General features: G+C 42.1%; 1 protein-coding gene across 3 annotated transcripts in view; it reads right to left on the bottom strand.

Moving 5' to 3' along the window:
• Positions 1 to 15678, bottom strand: part of ANKH (ANKH inorganic pyrophosphate transport regulator) — a 142443-nt gene that overhangs the window by 14160 nt on the left and 112605 nt on the right. For all 3 annotated transcript variants that reach the window (XM_061589500.1, XM_061589483.1, XM_061589491.1), the window contains exon 8: positions 13697 to 13792. In XM_061589500.1, coding sequence (XP_061445484.1) covers positions 13697 to 13792 — 96 coding nt within the window. The remainder of the gene's footprint in view (positions 1 to 13696; positions 13793 to 15678) is intronic.

The raw sequence follows: 15678 nt of genomic DNA, 5'->3' as shown, positions 1-15678 counted from the left end.
GATTATGGAAATCTTCCAGGTGGGTCAATTGCCTGGCAGTAGGGGGCTTAAGAGGCAGTTTGTCACAAGAGCATTCTTTATGTTCTGACTCAGAGACTGAGGGCCAAAACAGACATTGTGCTAATCATACATTTTAAAAAGTCATTTTTAGGGGAGAGGGAACAGCTACCCAGGGCCCCAAACTGAATCTAGTATGGAGAGATTTATTTTTTATTTCATTTATTTATTAAATTTGTATCCTTTTTTCCCCTCACCCCTCCAACCCCCAGTTAATTGTTATTTGTTCCTGAAAGTGCTCTTTGCCGTAAGCAGCACCTTTGGGGAAAATAGTAGCCTTGGATAGGAGACATTTGGATGGAAACTGTTCTGGGGAAGAGGTTAAAACTCTGCCCAGGATCCCGATTTAGACTGGGACCCCATGTAGCTGCTTTTTCAAAAAAGAAGAAGTGATCAGTGCTGAGCATTAACATGTGTACCTTTGGTCCTCAGATTGACAAACTGGTTCAGAACAAAGACCTCCCTGCTACTAACCTAGCTTGCAATCCCAGCCAAATATATGCATGCACATATATCCTAAAGAGCTGGCTCCTCCCACAAGAGCTTGTTCAAGTGTTACAAGTGTCTGAGTGTCATCATCAGGCCCTTCTCTGTGTCTCCCCAAGTTAGGCAGATGGTAACCAGAGACACAGCCTTCTCACCTGTCCATATGTGGAATGTGAACAGAATGTAAGAGCAGACCCGATGGATCAGACTAAAGGGCCACCTAGTCCAGCATCCTGTTCTCACAGTGGCCAACCAGATGCCCATGGGAAGCCTGCATGCAGGACCTGAGGGCAACAGCACTCTCCCCACTTGTGACTCCCAGCAACTGGCATGCAGAAGCATACTGACCACCCCCAACAGTGGAGGCAGAACATAGCTATTGTGGTTAGTAGCCACTGATAGCCTTATACCTCATGAAATTTGACTAAGCCCCTTTCAAAGCCACTCATGTTGGTGACCATCACTCTTGTAGGAACAAATGCCACAGTTTACCTACGGGCTATGTGAAGTACTTCCTTCTGCCTGTCCACATACATCTTCATTGGATGCCCCTGCGTTCTAGTGTTACGAGAGGCAAAATAACTTTCCTCCATCCAGTTTCTCTATACCCTGCATACATTTATAGACCTTTATCATGTTACTCTCCTGTTTTCTAAACTAAAAACCCCCAAATGTTATTGTAGCTCATAGGGGCAGCTGCTCCAGACCCATGATCATTCTGGTTGTCCCTTTTGAAACTTTTCCAGCTCTACAATATCTTTTTTGAGCTGCAGTAACTAGAACTTAACACCATACTCAAAAGGCTGTCATGCCACAGATTTGTGCAACAACATTATGATGCTGGCAGTTTTATTTTCAATCCCTTTCCTAACCATCCCTAACATAGAACGCGCCTTTTTCACAGCTGCCACGCACTGGCATTCTCACCATCAAGCTATTCAAGACTCCAAGATCCCGTTCTTGGTCAGTCACTGCCAGCTCAAACTCCGTTAGTGTATTGGTCAAATTAGGATTTTTTTGTCCCAGTGTGCATCACTTGACTACACTGAATTGCATTTTCCATTTTAATGCCCATTTACCCAGTTTGAAGAGATCCTTTTGTAGCTCCTTGTAATCTCTTTATGTTCTTACCACCCTAAACAATTTAGTATCACCAACAAACTTGGCCACCTCACTGTTCACCCCTACCCCTAATTCCAGATCATTTATGAAGAAGTTAAAAAGCATAAGTCCCAACACAAGTCTGCGTAACGACTGACGAAGGCTTACACACAGTAACAGGAACTGAGAGAACAGCTCTAATGGGACCAATAATAGTTTTAATAAAGATTTAAGAAGGAAGCCAGACCATAAATCATATGGTCTTTGATGTCTGTATACTAATGCCCAGAGGATGGGAAATAAACAGGACGAACTTAAACTCTTAATACAGGAAGGTAAATATGATATGTATAACCGAAACTTGGTGGGATGACTCCCATGACTAGAATATAGCAGTTGAAGGATACAACTTGTTAAAAAAGAACGTAAGGAATAGAAAGGAAGGCAGAGTGACACTATATGCTAAAAATATATATCCCGGCACAGAAATACAAGAGGATGAGTTTAGTAGCACCACTGAGAGTATCTGGATTAAAATAAATGGGGCAAGGAATAAAAGGAACATGGTAGTAGTTTACTACCGATCACCCAATCAAGGAGAAGACGAAGATGAAACATTTGAAAAGTAAATTGCTAATGTTTCAAAGAGGCATAATGTAGTAGTAATGGGAGACTTCAATTACCCCGATATCTGTTGGGAGACAAATTCTGTCAAACACGGCCCCTCCAAGAAATTCCTTACTTGTATAGCTGATAACTTTCTCCTACAGAAAGTGGAGGATGGAACTAGATGATCAGCTAACCTTGACTAGATTCTAACCAATAGAGATTACCTAGGCTGCAATCCAATACACACTTACCTGGGAATAAGTCCCATTGGACCCAATGGAGCTTACTTCTGAGTAGACATGCATTGGATTGCAGCCATAAGGGATGAAGTGGCAGTTATGGGAACTCTGGGGAAAGTGACCACACCATACTTGAATTCTTGATTTTAAAGGAAGCAAAAGCTGAGAGTAACCCTACCTATACCCTGGACTTCAGGAAAGCCAATTTTAATAAACCCAGAACAATGATAAGTAAGATCCCATGGCAAGCGACCCTAATGAGAAAATGAGTCCAAGGTGAGTGGGAGTTTCTTAAAAAGGAAATTCTAAAGACACAATTGCAAACAATTCCAACAAGGAAAAAAGGGGAAGACAGCAGAAGAAGCTAATATAGCTTCCCAAAAAACTTAAAAGATGACCTGAAAACAAAAAAGGACACATCTAGGAAGGAAGGCCAGGCCACAAAGGAAGAGTACAGACAGGCTGCATGGAATTGCAGAGATGGCATCAGGAAGGCTAAAGCTGAGAATGAGCTGAGGTTAGCGAGGGATGCTAAAAGCAACAAAAAAGCTTTCTTCAGGTACATCTATAGTAAAAGACTATAAAGAATTATAATCTTTAGAAAGACTATGAGAAAATACATGGTGTTCAGCTGCTCAAAATGATAACAGATGACAAAGAAAAGGAAGAAATGCCCCACCAAAAGAGGGTGTATGACCCTCCTGGCAAACGTGAAGTACAAGTTGAAGGGGCAGGATTGCAGCTTGAGATTGATATATAAATGGTCCAGGAGTACCTAACCACTTTGAATGAGTTCAAATCTCCAGGACCTGATGAACTGCATCCTAGAATATAGAAGGAACTGGCTGAAGAACTCTTGGAACTGCTATTATCTTTGCAAAATCATGGAAGATGGGTGAAATGCTGGATGACTGCAGGAGGGCTAATGTTGTCCCTATCTTCAAAATGGGCAAAAAGGACAAACTTGGGAACTACAGATCAGTCAGCCTGATATCAATCCCTGGGAAAATTCTGGAACAGATGATAAAGTGGTCAATCTGTAAGCACCTTGAAAACAATGCAGTGATTACTAGAAGCCAACATGGATTTGTCAAGAACAAATCCTGCCAGACTAATCTTAACTCATTTTTGATTGGGTAACCTCCCTGATAAGACTGTGGGAATGCTGTGGACATAAAATATCTCCCTTAGCAAAACTTTTGACAAAGTTCCCCATGATATACTGATTAGCAAGCTAGCTAAATGTGAGTTGGATGTAACACATATCAGGTGGATCTACAGTTGGCTACAGAATCATATTCAAAGACTGCTTATCAGTGGTTCCTTATGAAACTGGGAAGAGGTAACGAGCGGGGTACCTTAGGGCTCAGTCCTGAGCCCAGTGCTCTTCAACATTTTTATTAATGACTTGGATGAGGAGATGCAGGGAATGCTTATCAAATCTGCAAATGATACAAAATTGGTAGGGACAGCTAATACCCTGGAAGACAGAAACGAAATTCAAAACAATAGGCTGGAAAACAAAAGGATAAAATTTAACAGGGATAAATCCCAAGTACTACACCTACAAAATATAAACCAATGCAGAGTTATAAGATGGGGGATAATTGGCTCACCAATACTACATGAGAGAAGGATCTTGCAATTGTTGATCACAAGCTGAATATGAACCAACTGTGATGTGGCTGCAAAAAAGGCAAATGCTAATTTAGGCTGCATTAACAGAAGTATAGTTTCCAAATCGTGTAAGGTACTAGTTCCCCTCTATTCGACACTGTTTAGGCTTCATCTTGAGTACTGAATCTAGTTCTGGACGCCACATTTTAAGAAGGATGCAGACAAACTGGAACAGGTTCAAAGAGGGTAACAAGGATGATCAAGAGACTGGAAACAAGCCCTACAAGGAGAAACCGTAAGAACTGGGCATGTTTAGCCTTGAGAAGACAAGACTGAGGGGAGATATGATAGACCTCTTCAAGTACTTGAAAGGCTGTCACAAAGAGGAGGGCCGGGATCTCTTCTCAATCATCTCAGAGTGTAGGACATGGACTAATAGGAAGGCAAATTTTGGCTGAACATCAGGAAAACCTTCCTAGCTGTTAGAGCAGTATGACAATGGAACCAATTACCTTGGGAGGTGGTGGGCTCTCCAACACTGGAGGCATTCAAGAGGCAAAATCCTATGAAATCCTTATGGCACCCCACTTCTTACAATCCTCCACTGAGCGAACTGTCCATTTCTTTCTGCTCTCAACTTCCTGCTCTTTACTGATCCGTAAGAGGACCTGTCCTGTTATCGCATGACTGCTAAGCTTTATAGACTTTTTGAACTCTAAGTACACAAGGTCTACTGGATCATCCCTATCCATATGCTTTTGGGCACATTCAAAGAACTCTAATTGTTTAGCAAGACAGTACTCACCCTGGCAGAAGCTGTGCTGGTTGTTCTTCAGCAAGAGTTGTAGATACTTGGTAATTCTATTTTTAATAATGCTTTCCATCAGTTTTCCCAGAACAGACATTATGCTAACTGGCCTGTAATTTCCCAGATCCCTTTTTTAAAACTGGTGTTACGTTGGCCCCTTTCCCATCCTCATGTACAAGTTACTAGTACAATCCTCATGTACAAGTTACTTAGGGACAAGTTACATATTTTGTTAGAAGATCAGCAATTTCAACGTTTGAGTTCTTTAAGAACTTTTGGGTGGATGCCATCTAGCCCCAGTGACTTGTCAGTTATGAATTTGTCTATAAGGCCTATAACTTCATATCTTGTCACCGTTATTTGCTTCAGTTCCTCAGACCCCTTTCCCAAGAAAGTAGTGCAGATCCCTGTGCTGAAGACAGATGTAAATAATTCATTCAGCTTCTCAGCAATTTCCTTATCTTCCTTTATTACACCTTTGACTCGCCTCCCGTCATCCAAAAGTTCAACTGTCTCCCTAGTTGGTCTGCTTCTACTAAGGCATTAAATTTTGTTGTTGTCGATCTTTATGTTTTTAGTGATGTGCTCCTCACATTTTTTTTTTACGTCCTTTATGGTCTGCTTGCATTTCTTTTGCCAAAGTTCTTTCACCAATGAGTTTGCCACTTAATTAAACTTAACTAGTGACTTTCTGTGGTGCCAGATTAAGAAAGAAGAAATGACCCCAGAGATGACACAAATATATTTGCAAGTTAGTAGCAAAAAATTGGGAATTATAATAGTTACATTGTGGCTGTTACATCGGTAAAAAATCCCCATATCCCTAAGACAAAAGTGTCTAGTAAGAATATTTCCTGCCCAAGCCTTGTCTCCAGAATATATTACTTTCCCCCCAATGAAATAAAAGCATTCAAACTTTAAAATTAACCCAATTTCATAAATTAAGTTGGGTAATTACTGTTTTATGTGAAGAAATGAATGTGCTAGTCACTGTGAATAAAATATTCATTAATTCTTTCAGCTTAAAAAAAGGAGAGGAGGAGACAGCAGTGATAAATTCTCCCATCTCCAAAAAGCTTAAAATGAACCTGGCCAGATTTAAAAATGCACCCTGCACCTTCTTGAACAAGGAACACAATGTACAGAACATGGAACACCAGGAGATGCTGAGAGGCGCAGAACCTCAAGTGCAAACTGTTCAGCACATGCCGACTTGTACACCTGCATGAAATACAAGATCTCCAAAAGATATTGTGCTGCCCAGTTTTGTTTCTTTCTATTAATATCTCTTCTAAATCAGAATGACGAAGGAACATAGGAAGCCACCTTTTACAGAGTCAGCCCATTGGTTCATCTAGCTCAGTATTATGTACACTGACCGACAGTCCATGTTCAGGTTTTTAGGCAGAAGTCTTTCTTTGTAGTAATGTGCTAAATTGAGAGGTGGGCCTGCAGAAAACTCTTAAGACAATTGCATGATTACTAAAAAAGCAAAGAGCTTTTATTAGCCAACTAGCAGAAGGAAGTAGAAAAGTAGAAACGTCACATGGAAGGAGATATCCATGCATGTTCCTATTTACCTGGGGCAGTACCTATTTTCTTGTACCTGTTCCCTCATGAATCCCTGCCCCTATTTTGGGGATACCTTTTGCCAAAATGCTAGTGGCTGTGAACACAAGTACAGTCAAGTGAATTTGCTTCCCTTCTATCTCCTACGCCCTTCATAACTGCCTACCCCAAAAGAAAAAAGGTAATGTAGTTATATGTGCTTGAGATGCAGCTATTGGCCATGTTTACACATTGTAGTGTGAATGTACTGGCTCTCAAAGAGAAGTTCACAGATGCTTTGCTCCGCCCCAGGCTTCTTAGGCTTATCACAGTGCAGTAGCTAAGGCAAAGCGTGACATGGTGCGTCGTCTGAACTTGGGAACATGGTTCACGTCTCTCCTCCTTAACCATGATCTGTAACCAAGGTTTGCCTATGGTGACAGGTCATGGTTAAGGAGAGATGTTAACCATAATCTTGGACTTGGGTGGCACACTAAATCAAACCTAGCTGATCTAAGAAGCCCAGGGCATAGGAAAGTGGGTGCAAGCTCTTCTCTGGAAACCAGCAAATTAGCACAGTCATGGGAAACCACACTCTGGCTTACTGCAACATGCAAACCGAGCCACTCTATACAACCAGATGAGATATATTAACTATCATGTTCAAAAAGATTGGGGGATGGGGTAGATTCCAACCCAGCTATTTACTAGCATACATGACCGGTGCAAGGAGAGGCTATTGCAGAGTAAATTAATACAGTAGAGGGCGTAGAGCCTTCCACAGAGTGTAAGGGAGGGAGGTCCTCAGGAAGTGATCTGTGCTGTGACAGCAGCAGTGTTGTACGTACTCAAGAGCCTCACTGTTTTCATCTGTGAAATACTAGATATGGATCTCTTACTGAATATATGGTTTTTGTGACTACCAGCGTTTGCAAGCTAGGTAGTTCAGTGTGAAAGAAATATATTCCTCCAGCGGTTAGCTGCAACATAAGCAGGATGTGTGCGTGTGCATGCATACACACTCACTTAGGTGGCAAAGACAGCAAATATCCTAATACCAACAGCCCACCTACTTCTTAAGTATTTTGAACAAAGTATTGTTCACTGTTAACTTTCCTTATTTTTCAGAAGATTCTTCCTCTCCTCCCCTCCCCCTCCCAAGCAACATTCAAATTCCCAAGGACTTTGAATACATCATTCCTGTGCTCCCACATCTTAGCAAGTGCCAGTGGTGCCTTTAATAAGTTAGCTCATGTTTCCATCTAGGTTTATGTTGTCTACACCTGGTTCCTCCAGGTGTTGCGGGACTACAACTCCCATCATCCTTAATCGTTGGCCATGTGGCTGAGGCTGATGGAATTGGAGTTCAGCAACATCTGAAAAGCCAAAGGTTCCTCAGCCCTGGTCAACATTGATTGGCAGTGGCTCTTCAGGATTTCAGACACGAATTTTTCCCAGCCCTGCCTGGAGATGTTGGGAATTGAACCCAAGACCTTCTTGCATGCAAAACATCTGCTCTACCACTGAAGTACAACATTAGGTTCTTGGTGTCAGCATCCACCAGAGCTTCCCCTGCCTCCTCCTTCAGAGCAAAAGCAACAATTCAGTAAGTGCGGAGCAAGTCAACTCCAGACACATTTCAAGTAAAAAAGACCTGTAACAACTTCAGGACGTGATCTAGCCAGAATTATGCAGTTTTAAGTCCCAGTGATTTTAACAGGAGAGTTAAGCATTTGTTCAAATTTTTCCTCACTGAAACCTTTGAAGAGGGACTTGCAATAAATCTCTTGAGTTAATAAAAATGAAAAGGGGCCCTCACAGTGATTAGAGTAGTGAATCCCCACTATAAATACTTGCTTGTTTAGATAATGACATTGTTATGATAGCATGGCAGTATAACTCAAATCTCTTATTTAAAAGACATCAGCTCAACATTTTTCAGCACTATTATTCTTTTCCCTCAGTTTGAGCAAATATGGTTCAGCCGTATTCTGAGTTTGGCTTCTAAAAATAGTTTGTTCAGAGTAAGCTGGTGCTTGTTCTTAATCAAGAGTCGCATTAATCTGATTAATTAGATGGGCCCTTACCCTTAAGTCTTAACAGCTGTTCCTTATCTGCTTGAGGTCTTTAAGGCCCTTAAATGAAACTGCTTGTGTAAGAAACCCTCCTCAGAAGACATATGTGAATGCATTGACTTCTTAGTGCTAAGCAGTATCATTAATTACAGCTTCAATACTGCAGAAGCACTAAGAACCCCATCCTTAGTTCTCCTGGGAAATTCAATGAATTGATGGTACTGAATAGAACATTTACAATTTTCAAGCAGTGTTTTTCTCCAGGCGCGGGAGTACACTATAGTGCAGGTACTCAGTCAAACCACCCCCATCCTTATTTCGGAATATTTTGGAGTATCAAGTGATGGTCTGGGAAGTTCTCTGCTTCCTCCCTAGGCTGTTTTGGCAAACAGAGTCCATGTTCCGAGCTATAAACCTCTTTGTGTTTTCATTTTTATAAACTGCCTTCCTCTGTAGTGACTGCAAAGGCTCACGCCTCTCTGGTTGCTCGACAATCAAAGCCAAGCTGTGCGTGTGTGTGGAGGGGAGCTTTAATCCCTTTGTTCACTGCTGTGGTCCTGATCCAGCTGGAGCCTTGCTCCAATGGGAGGTTTATTTTCAATGCCAATTGCATGCACAGGACCTCTGATCCTGACTGAGACCACAGCAAGGGGTAAAAAGCCCTCTATTTCCCACACCGGGGTCCCGATCTGGATCAGGCCACCTATACCAGCAAACTGTGAAAGAAAAAGCTTGCACTCACAGGCAAACTATGAAACAAAGATCACAAATGAGACTTGGGGGAAAAAGTTGCAGCATATCCTCATCTTCTAGTGCAGTATTTCTGAAATGGTGGGCAGGGGACCATTAACGGGCCTCAGTCCATTTTCTGATGGGCCTTAGTGCCCAGCTGTGGGCTTTGGGATGAATAGATGCCAGCACCAGCATGGTGAGTAAAGGTGGCTGAAGGTCAGAGACGTTCCGGGGAAAGGGAAGGGAGGCGTTCCTGCACTGAGGGAAAAAGGGCAGAGGAGATGCTAAACAAATCAGAAAGAGACAAAAAGTTAATATCTTTTAAATAGATAAGAGTAGGATGCTGTTACAAGAGGAAGTGAATGTAAAATGAAGGATGAAAGTAACTGGCAGTTTGGGGTGGGAAAGGATAAATGGAAATGGACTCCCTTCAAGTCGATCCCGACTTATGGCTACCCTATGAATAGGGTTTTCATGGTAAGCAGTATTCAGAGGGGGGTTATCATTGCCTCGCTCTGAGGCTAGTCCTCCCCAGCTGGCTAGGGCCTGCTCAGCTTGCCACAGCTGCACAAGTCAGCCCCTTCCTTGTCTGCAACTGCCAGCTGGGGGGCAACTGGGCTCCTTGGGACTATGCAGCTTGCCCACAGCTGCACAGATGGCAGGGCATGTAATCCCTGAGCCACTCACTGTGGGGGTGATCTTTAGCTGGCCCTTCATACCCAGGAGACACGAGCGGGGATTTGAACTCACAGACTCTGGACTCCCAGCCAGGCTCTCCTCCCCACTGTGCTATACCAAGCCATGGGGAAGGGTAAGTTTAAAATGGGTCTCAGAGGTACAGTACTAAAATGGCTTCGCTCCTTTTTGGGAAAAAGGCTTCAGAGAGTTGCCCTCGGGGATCATTGCTCTAAACCCTGGCCATTAAAATATGGCGTTCCACAGGGCTCTGTTTTATCCCCGATGTTATTTAATATTTATGTAAGCCCTTTAGGAAAAATCATTCGAAAATTTGGGATTCATTATCACCAATATGCCGATGATACACAACTGTATTGTTCCTTTCCACCGAACACTGTAGAGACTGTCAACTGCCTTAATCAATGTCTCCTAGCAGTGCAAAGTTGGATGAATAAAAACAAATTGAAACTAAACCCAGAAAAAACAGAGGTCATTCTCATTGGCAAAAATCTCCCCCAAGGAACTGGACATCTGCCTTCACTTGACGGAGTTTTTCTCCCTTTAAAATCTCAAGTCCGTAGTTTAGGTATAATCTTGGACTCAGCCCTAACCTTTGAACCCCAGGTTGCAGCCGTGTCTAGAGCCACATTTGCAAAACTAAAACTGGTCCGTCAACTCCGCCCATTTTTAGGAACATCAGAATTAATGAAAGTAACTCAGGCCTTAGTAACCTCTCGACTGGACTATTGTAATTCTTTATATGTTGGCCTTTCTGCTAGAGCACTTCGACCGCTCAAGCAGGTACAAAGAGCGGCCGCGAGGATGATCACTAAAACTGGTCCTCGGGTTCATACTTCACCTCTTCTTTACCATCTTCACTGGCTCCCTATTAGCTCCAGACATCAGTTTAAGAGTATGGTACTAACGTTTAAGGCTCTTCACGGACTGGCGCCGGTATATTTGACAAACCGTCTCGTTGAATTCAAAACCTATCGCCCTATGAGATCGATTTCTGAAAGCGCTCTTATTATTCCCTCAACTTTCATGATCCGCCAAATGAACACCAGAAGGAAGGCCTTCTCAGTCATAGCCCCTACTCTTTGGAATAATTTACCATCTGAGATACGACGTTCCTCGTCTCTTATTGAATTCCGTTGGCGGATTAAAACATACCTGTTTCAACTAGCTTTTAATGTTTGAAGTGAGATTGTTGTCGAACTTTTTAGTATTAATTTACTTATTTGTTTTTAGGTATTCTATTATGCTGTTTTTGTATTATCTCTGTTTTTTAATGTTCACCGCTCTGAATTCTGAGTTTCGGAACTAGAGCGGTATATAAATTTTTGAAATAAAATAAATAAAATAAAATAAGTTAGAAGTTAAATGTGAAGGGGAGAAGAAATTATAGGCAATGAGTAAAAATTGTTTGACAAGCATAAGGTGGAGGGGAAAACATATAAAATTAAAAGCCCTCTATTCTTACAGCCTCTGAATGAGCAAATTCTTCTTAAAATGGGGAGCTGAGTCAAAATACTTCCAAAGAGAATGTCTATATTTAAACTGAGGAAAGACGAAAAAAGGAACTCCTTGCTACAAAGGAAATGCTGTGGCAAAGAATTTAGCAATTTCTGAAGAGGGATCTGCTACCATTTTGTATTTGACTCTGCTCCCGACCACCATTTTGTGACTGGTGGGCCTCAGTAATTTTCAGCCCTCTCAAGGGGGAGGGGGTTGGAGATAGAAAGTCTGAGAACCCCTGTCCTAGTGAGACAGCTCATGTTGAGAGTGTTCCTCACCCTCAGGTTTTCTGTTTTTCTTTTTCAATTGATATTGTATATTCCATGGTGACTAAGCATACTCAGTCCTCACTGCAGTTTTTGTTCAGTTTTTTTAAAAAAATACTTTTTTGCATTTCTGCAAACCTTGAGATCCTCCTGAGCATGCTGGTACGTCCCAATTGTTTCTCACTGGCTACAACCTTGTCAGCACTCACCACCTGAATTTACTATTAGGAGTGATATGGAAATTTTCTTCACATGATTGCTAAATGCCTCCCTCCCCAAGATTTATGGTGGTATGAGAAAAAACTGCAGGTTCTGCAGACTGGTCAAGTGCCCAGGAAGAGACCTTCACCCAAACCTTATTCATGTGCAGCAGCCCTAAAGGTAGTTTCACACATTAGGGACCTAGCACAGACCAGAGGCCTATCTAATCCAGCAGTCTGTTTCCCACAACAGCCAGCCAGATGCTTAGGGGAAGCCCACAAGCTGCACATTAGTGCAACAGCACTCTCCCCACTCAGCATTCCCAGCAACTAGTATTCAGAAGTTTTCTGTCTCTGATACTGGATGGAATATAGCCATCATGACCAGCAGCCACAGACAGCTTTATGCTCCATAAATTTGTCTAACTACCTTTTAAAGCCATCTAAAGCTACTGGCTGTCACATCTTGTGGCAGCAAATTCCTTTTTTGGGGGCCAGGAAACTGCCACAGCCAATAGAGCTTTCAAAGAACAGCCATTTCTATGTGTATTGGTTTCTTCCAGGCATGTCCAGCTCCTTGCGATACCCAGAAAATATGCTTTCACCTCTCAAATCTCCATCATGTGACTCCACAATGAGCAAGAACAAACAGGGTAATTGGTAATGAGTGAACAGGCAAAGTCAGCAGATGGTAATCAAGTGATTCAGCACTGTTCTTATGCAACAATCTATCATGTCTAGTACTAGGAAAGCAAAGAATATTTAGCTGCTGCCAGTGGGAAAACCTAACTATAATACCACTACTGTCCACACATTAACAAGCTCTGCTTTTAACCTGGTGACTTATTCCAGACTTGGGACAAAGCAGTCCCTATGATTTGAGAGCACTTTGCATTTATAAGTGCTTCCTCAGTGCTCAAAGTGCTTAAGAACATAAGAAGAGCCTGCTGGATCAGGCCAGTGGCCCATCTAGTCCAGCATCCTCACAGTGGCCAACCAGGTGCCTGGGAGAAGCCCGCAAGCAGGACCCGAGTGCAAGAACACTCTCCCCTCCTGAGGCTTCCGGCAACTGGTTTTCAGAAGCGTGCTGCCTCTGACTAGGGTGGCAGAGCACAGCCATCATGGCTAGTAGCCACTGATAGCCCTGCCCTCCATGAATTTGTCTAATCTTCTTTTAAAGCCATCCAAGCTGGTGGCCATTACTGCGTCTTGTGGGAGCAAATTCCATAGTTTAACTATGCGCTGAGTAAAGAAGTACTTCCTTTTGTCTGTCCTGAATCTTCCAACATTCAGCTTTGCATAGATGAACTTGTAAATCTTTACAACAGCTCTTCAAAGTGGGTCAAGCATTATTGTCTCCATACTGCAGAGGAGGCTGAAGCAGACAGATAATGGCTTGCCTAAGGCTACTCAGTGAGTGCAGGCTTGAGGTGCAACTTGGAACTTCCTGGCTCATAGTTCACACTTAGCCTGAACACTACATATCACACCAGATATAGAGACAGACGGACACAAACTCATACGATCTCTTTTTCTGTCACACACATGGACAGAAATGAACCTTTTGCTATTTTTGCCAGTGAAAGCCCTCTTCCAACATCTTGAGAGGATGAATACTCATGCTCACGCTGAAATATTTCATTTTACTGGAGTCAGTGTAGTATAATGGCTAGAATGCTGGGGCCATGATCAGGGGGGATAAAAATAAAATTAGTAAATTAATTAAAATAAATAGTTAGCAATGTGATTATTGATTCCTTACCGTTAAGGATAGGGCCATGCAGACAAAAGTGAACTTCTTGATATGTGTTGCTGTGACGGTGCTGCTGGTGTTCACCAGTTTATTGCTGGGGTTATTCTAGGGTAGAAGAGGAAAAAACAGACATTAACCTCCCAGAAGAGCACCCATGCAGCAGCAAAAAGCAGTACTGAGGATGCAATCCTACACCTACCTATCTGGGAATAAGCTACATTAACTTCAGTGGAGCTTACTTCAGTATAAACATGCAGAGGATTTTGCTGTGAATCTTAAAAAGTAGCTGATTGACTGCGCCATGAGCTTTCCTAGACAACAGATGATGAGCATCTGGTTAAACCAGAGCTTGGAAGTTACTTTTTTGAACTACAACTCCCATCAGCCTCAGCCAGCATGGCCACTGGATTGAGCTGATGGGAGTTGTAGTTCAAAAAAGTAACTTTTCCAAGCTCTGGTTTAAACTGGCTTTTGCTTATGGAAGCAATAATTTGGTTCCCAAATGCTGTTTATAACACAAAGGAGTTAAGGAAAAGCTTGACTACAATGCTGATTATTACATGTACTGGCCACAATGCAGTGATGCTGCCCTGCATGTACTCATTGAGATTTATGATTATTGGGAACTGAAATGAAAGACATCTTATATGCTTGCAGGAGTCCATTTGCCATAGCCAATATTGAGGGCCCTACATGTGTGCAGGCCTCTGGATCTGAGCCATGGACTGGATCACAGGTGTTTGGCAAGCAATCAGTAAATGAGGTTTGCATTTTATCTATAAAAATACAAGCATGAATTTTTGCAGTGCCATAAAGGATAATACAGACTCAGTAGGCTTATGGTCTGGTTGGTCGTAGCCAAATGGGTGCAACTTCTAAACAGAACATGTACAAGGGTCAGCAGGATTTATTTCCATGTCAACAGCCACTGTGCAGATTCCCGCTCTGTCCAAAATCTGAACTCTCCATCTCTTGATGGGAGTTTAAACAAGCAACCCTTGTGGTTTGAAGCAGTAGGGTGTTACTGCAGATGCTGAGCACGCTACAAGCTTGTGTTTTTAAAAAAATCTTGTTCCAGGAAAACAGATTGGTACAGCTGATCCAAATCACTGCAACAGCTCCTGATTCATTACATCTCCAATTAGCAGAGGAAGTAGCCTGCAGAAACAAACCCCTGAACACCTGTTTCTTATTCACTCTAATGGTTTGTACACAAGTTAAATGGCTCAATGTTCTGTCCTGCCCAGAGATTCCACGTAGCGCTATGCAAATATCAAAATCCCTCCTTTAAACCCACCCTCCGTCTATATGTGCAGATGTAGCTTCTGTAAGCAGCAGAAAGCAGAAGGTAGCTAAAACAGTGAAATCTTCAACAGAAACTGTCAATGTAGAAACATCTATAGATTTAAATCACCATTATACCACTTTAACAGTCATGGAGAATCCTGGGAACTGTAGTTTAAGGGCACTAACCTCACAGACCTACAGTTCCCAGAACCCTTAACAAACTACAGTTGCCAGGATTCCCCATGATTGTTAAAGTGGTATAACAATGTGCTTTAAATGTATGGTGTGGATGTGACCTACGAATAAAGGAAGGGAATGAATAAGAAATTTCATGTACATTTCATTATTTATTTATTATTTGATTTATATCCCGCCCTTCCTCCCAGTAAGAGCCCAGGGCGGCAAACAAAAGCACTAAAAACACTTTAAAACATCATAAAAACAGACTTTAAAATATGTTAAGACATCTTTAAAAACATTTTTAAAAAAGGTTTAAAAACATATTTTTTTAAAAAAGAGGTTTTAAAAACATATTAAAAAGCAATTCCAACACTAGGACATTTTATGTCCTAGTGCCCCCCAGAAACACCTTCCAGGTGAGTACCCAAGCTAGCTTTTACCACTTTCTCAATGAATTCTTTTCATCCAAGCATAACAGTCTCATAAGTTAGGCAAAAAGAGGGACCAATGGATCCTTTACTATG

This window comes from Rhineura floridana, chromosome 1 (assembly GCF_030035675.1).
Source record: "Rhineura floridana isolate rRhiFlo1 chromosome 1, rRhiFlo1.hap2, whole genome shotgun sequence".
In the NCBI taxonomy this organism is placed as follows: Eukaryota; Metazoa; Chordata; class Lepidosauria; order Squamata; family Rhineuridae; genus Rhineura; species Rhineura floridana.
The sequence above is the reverse complement of the archived record's forward strand: the minus strand, read 5'-3'. Positions and strand labels throughout refer to the sequence as shown.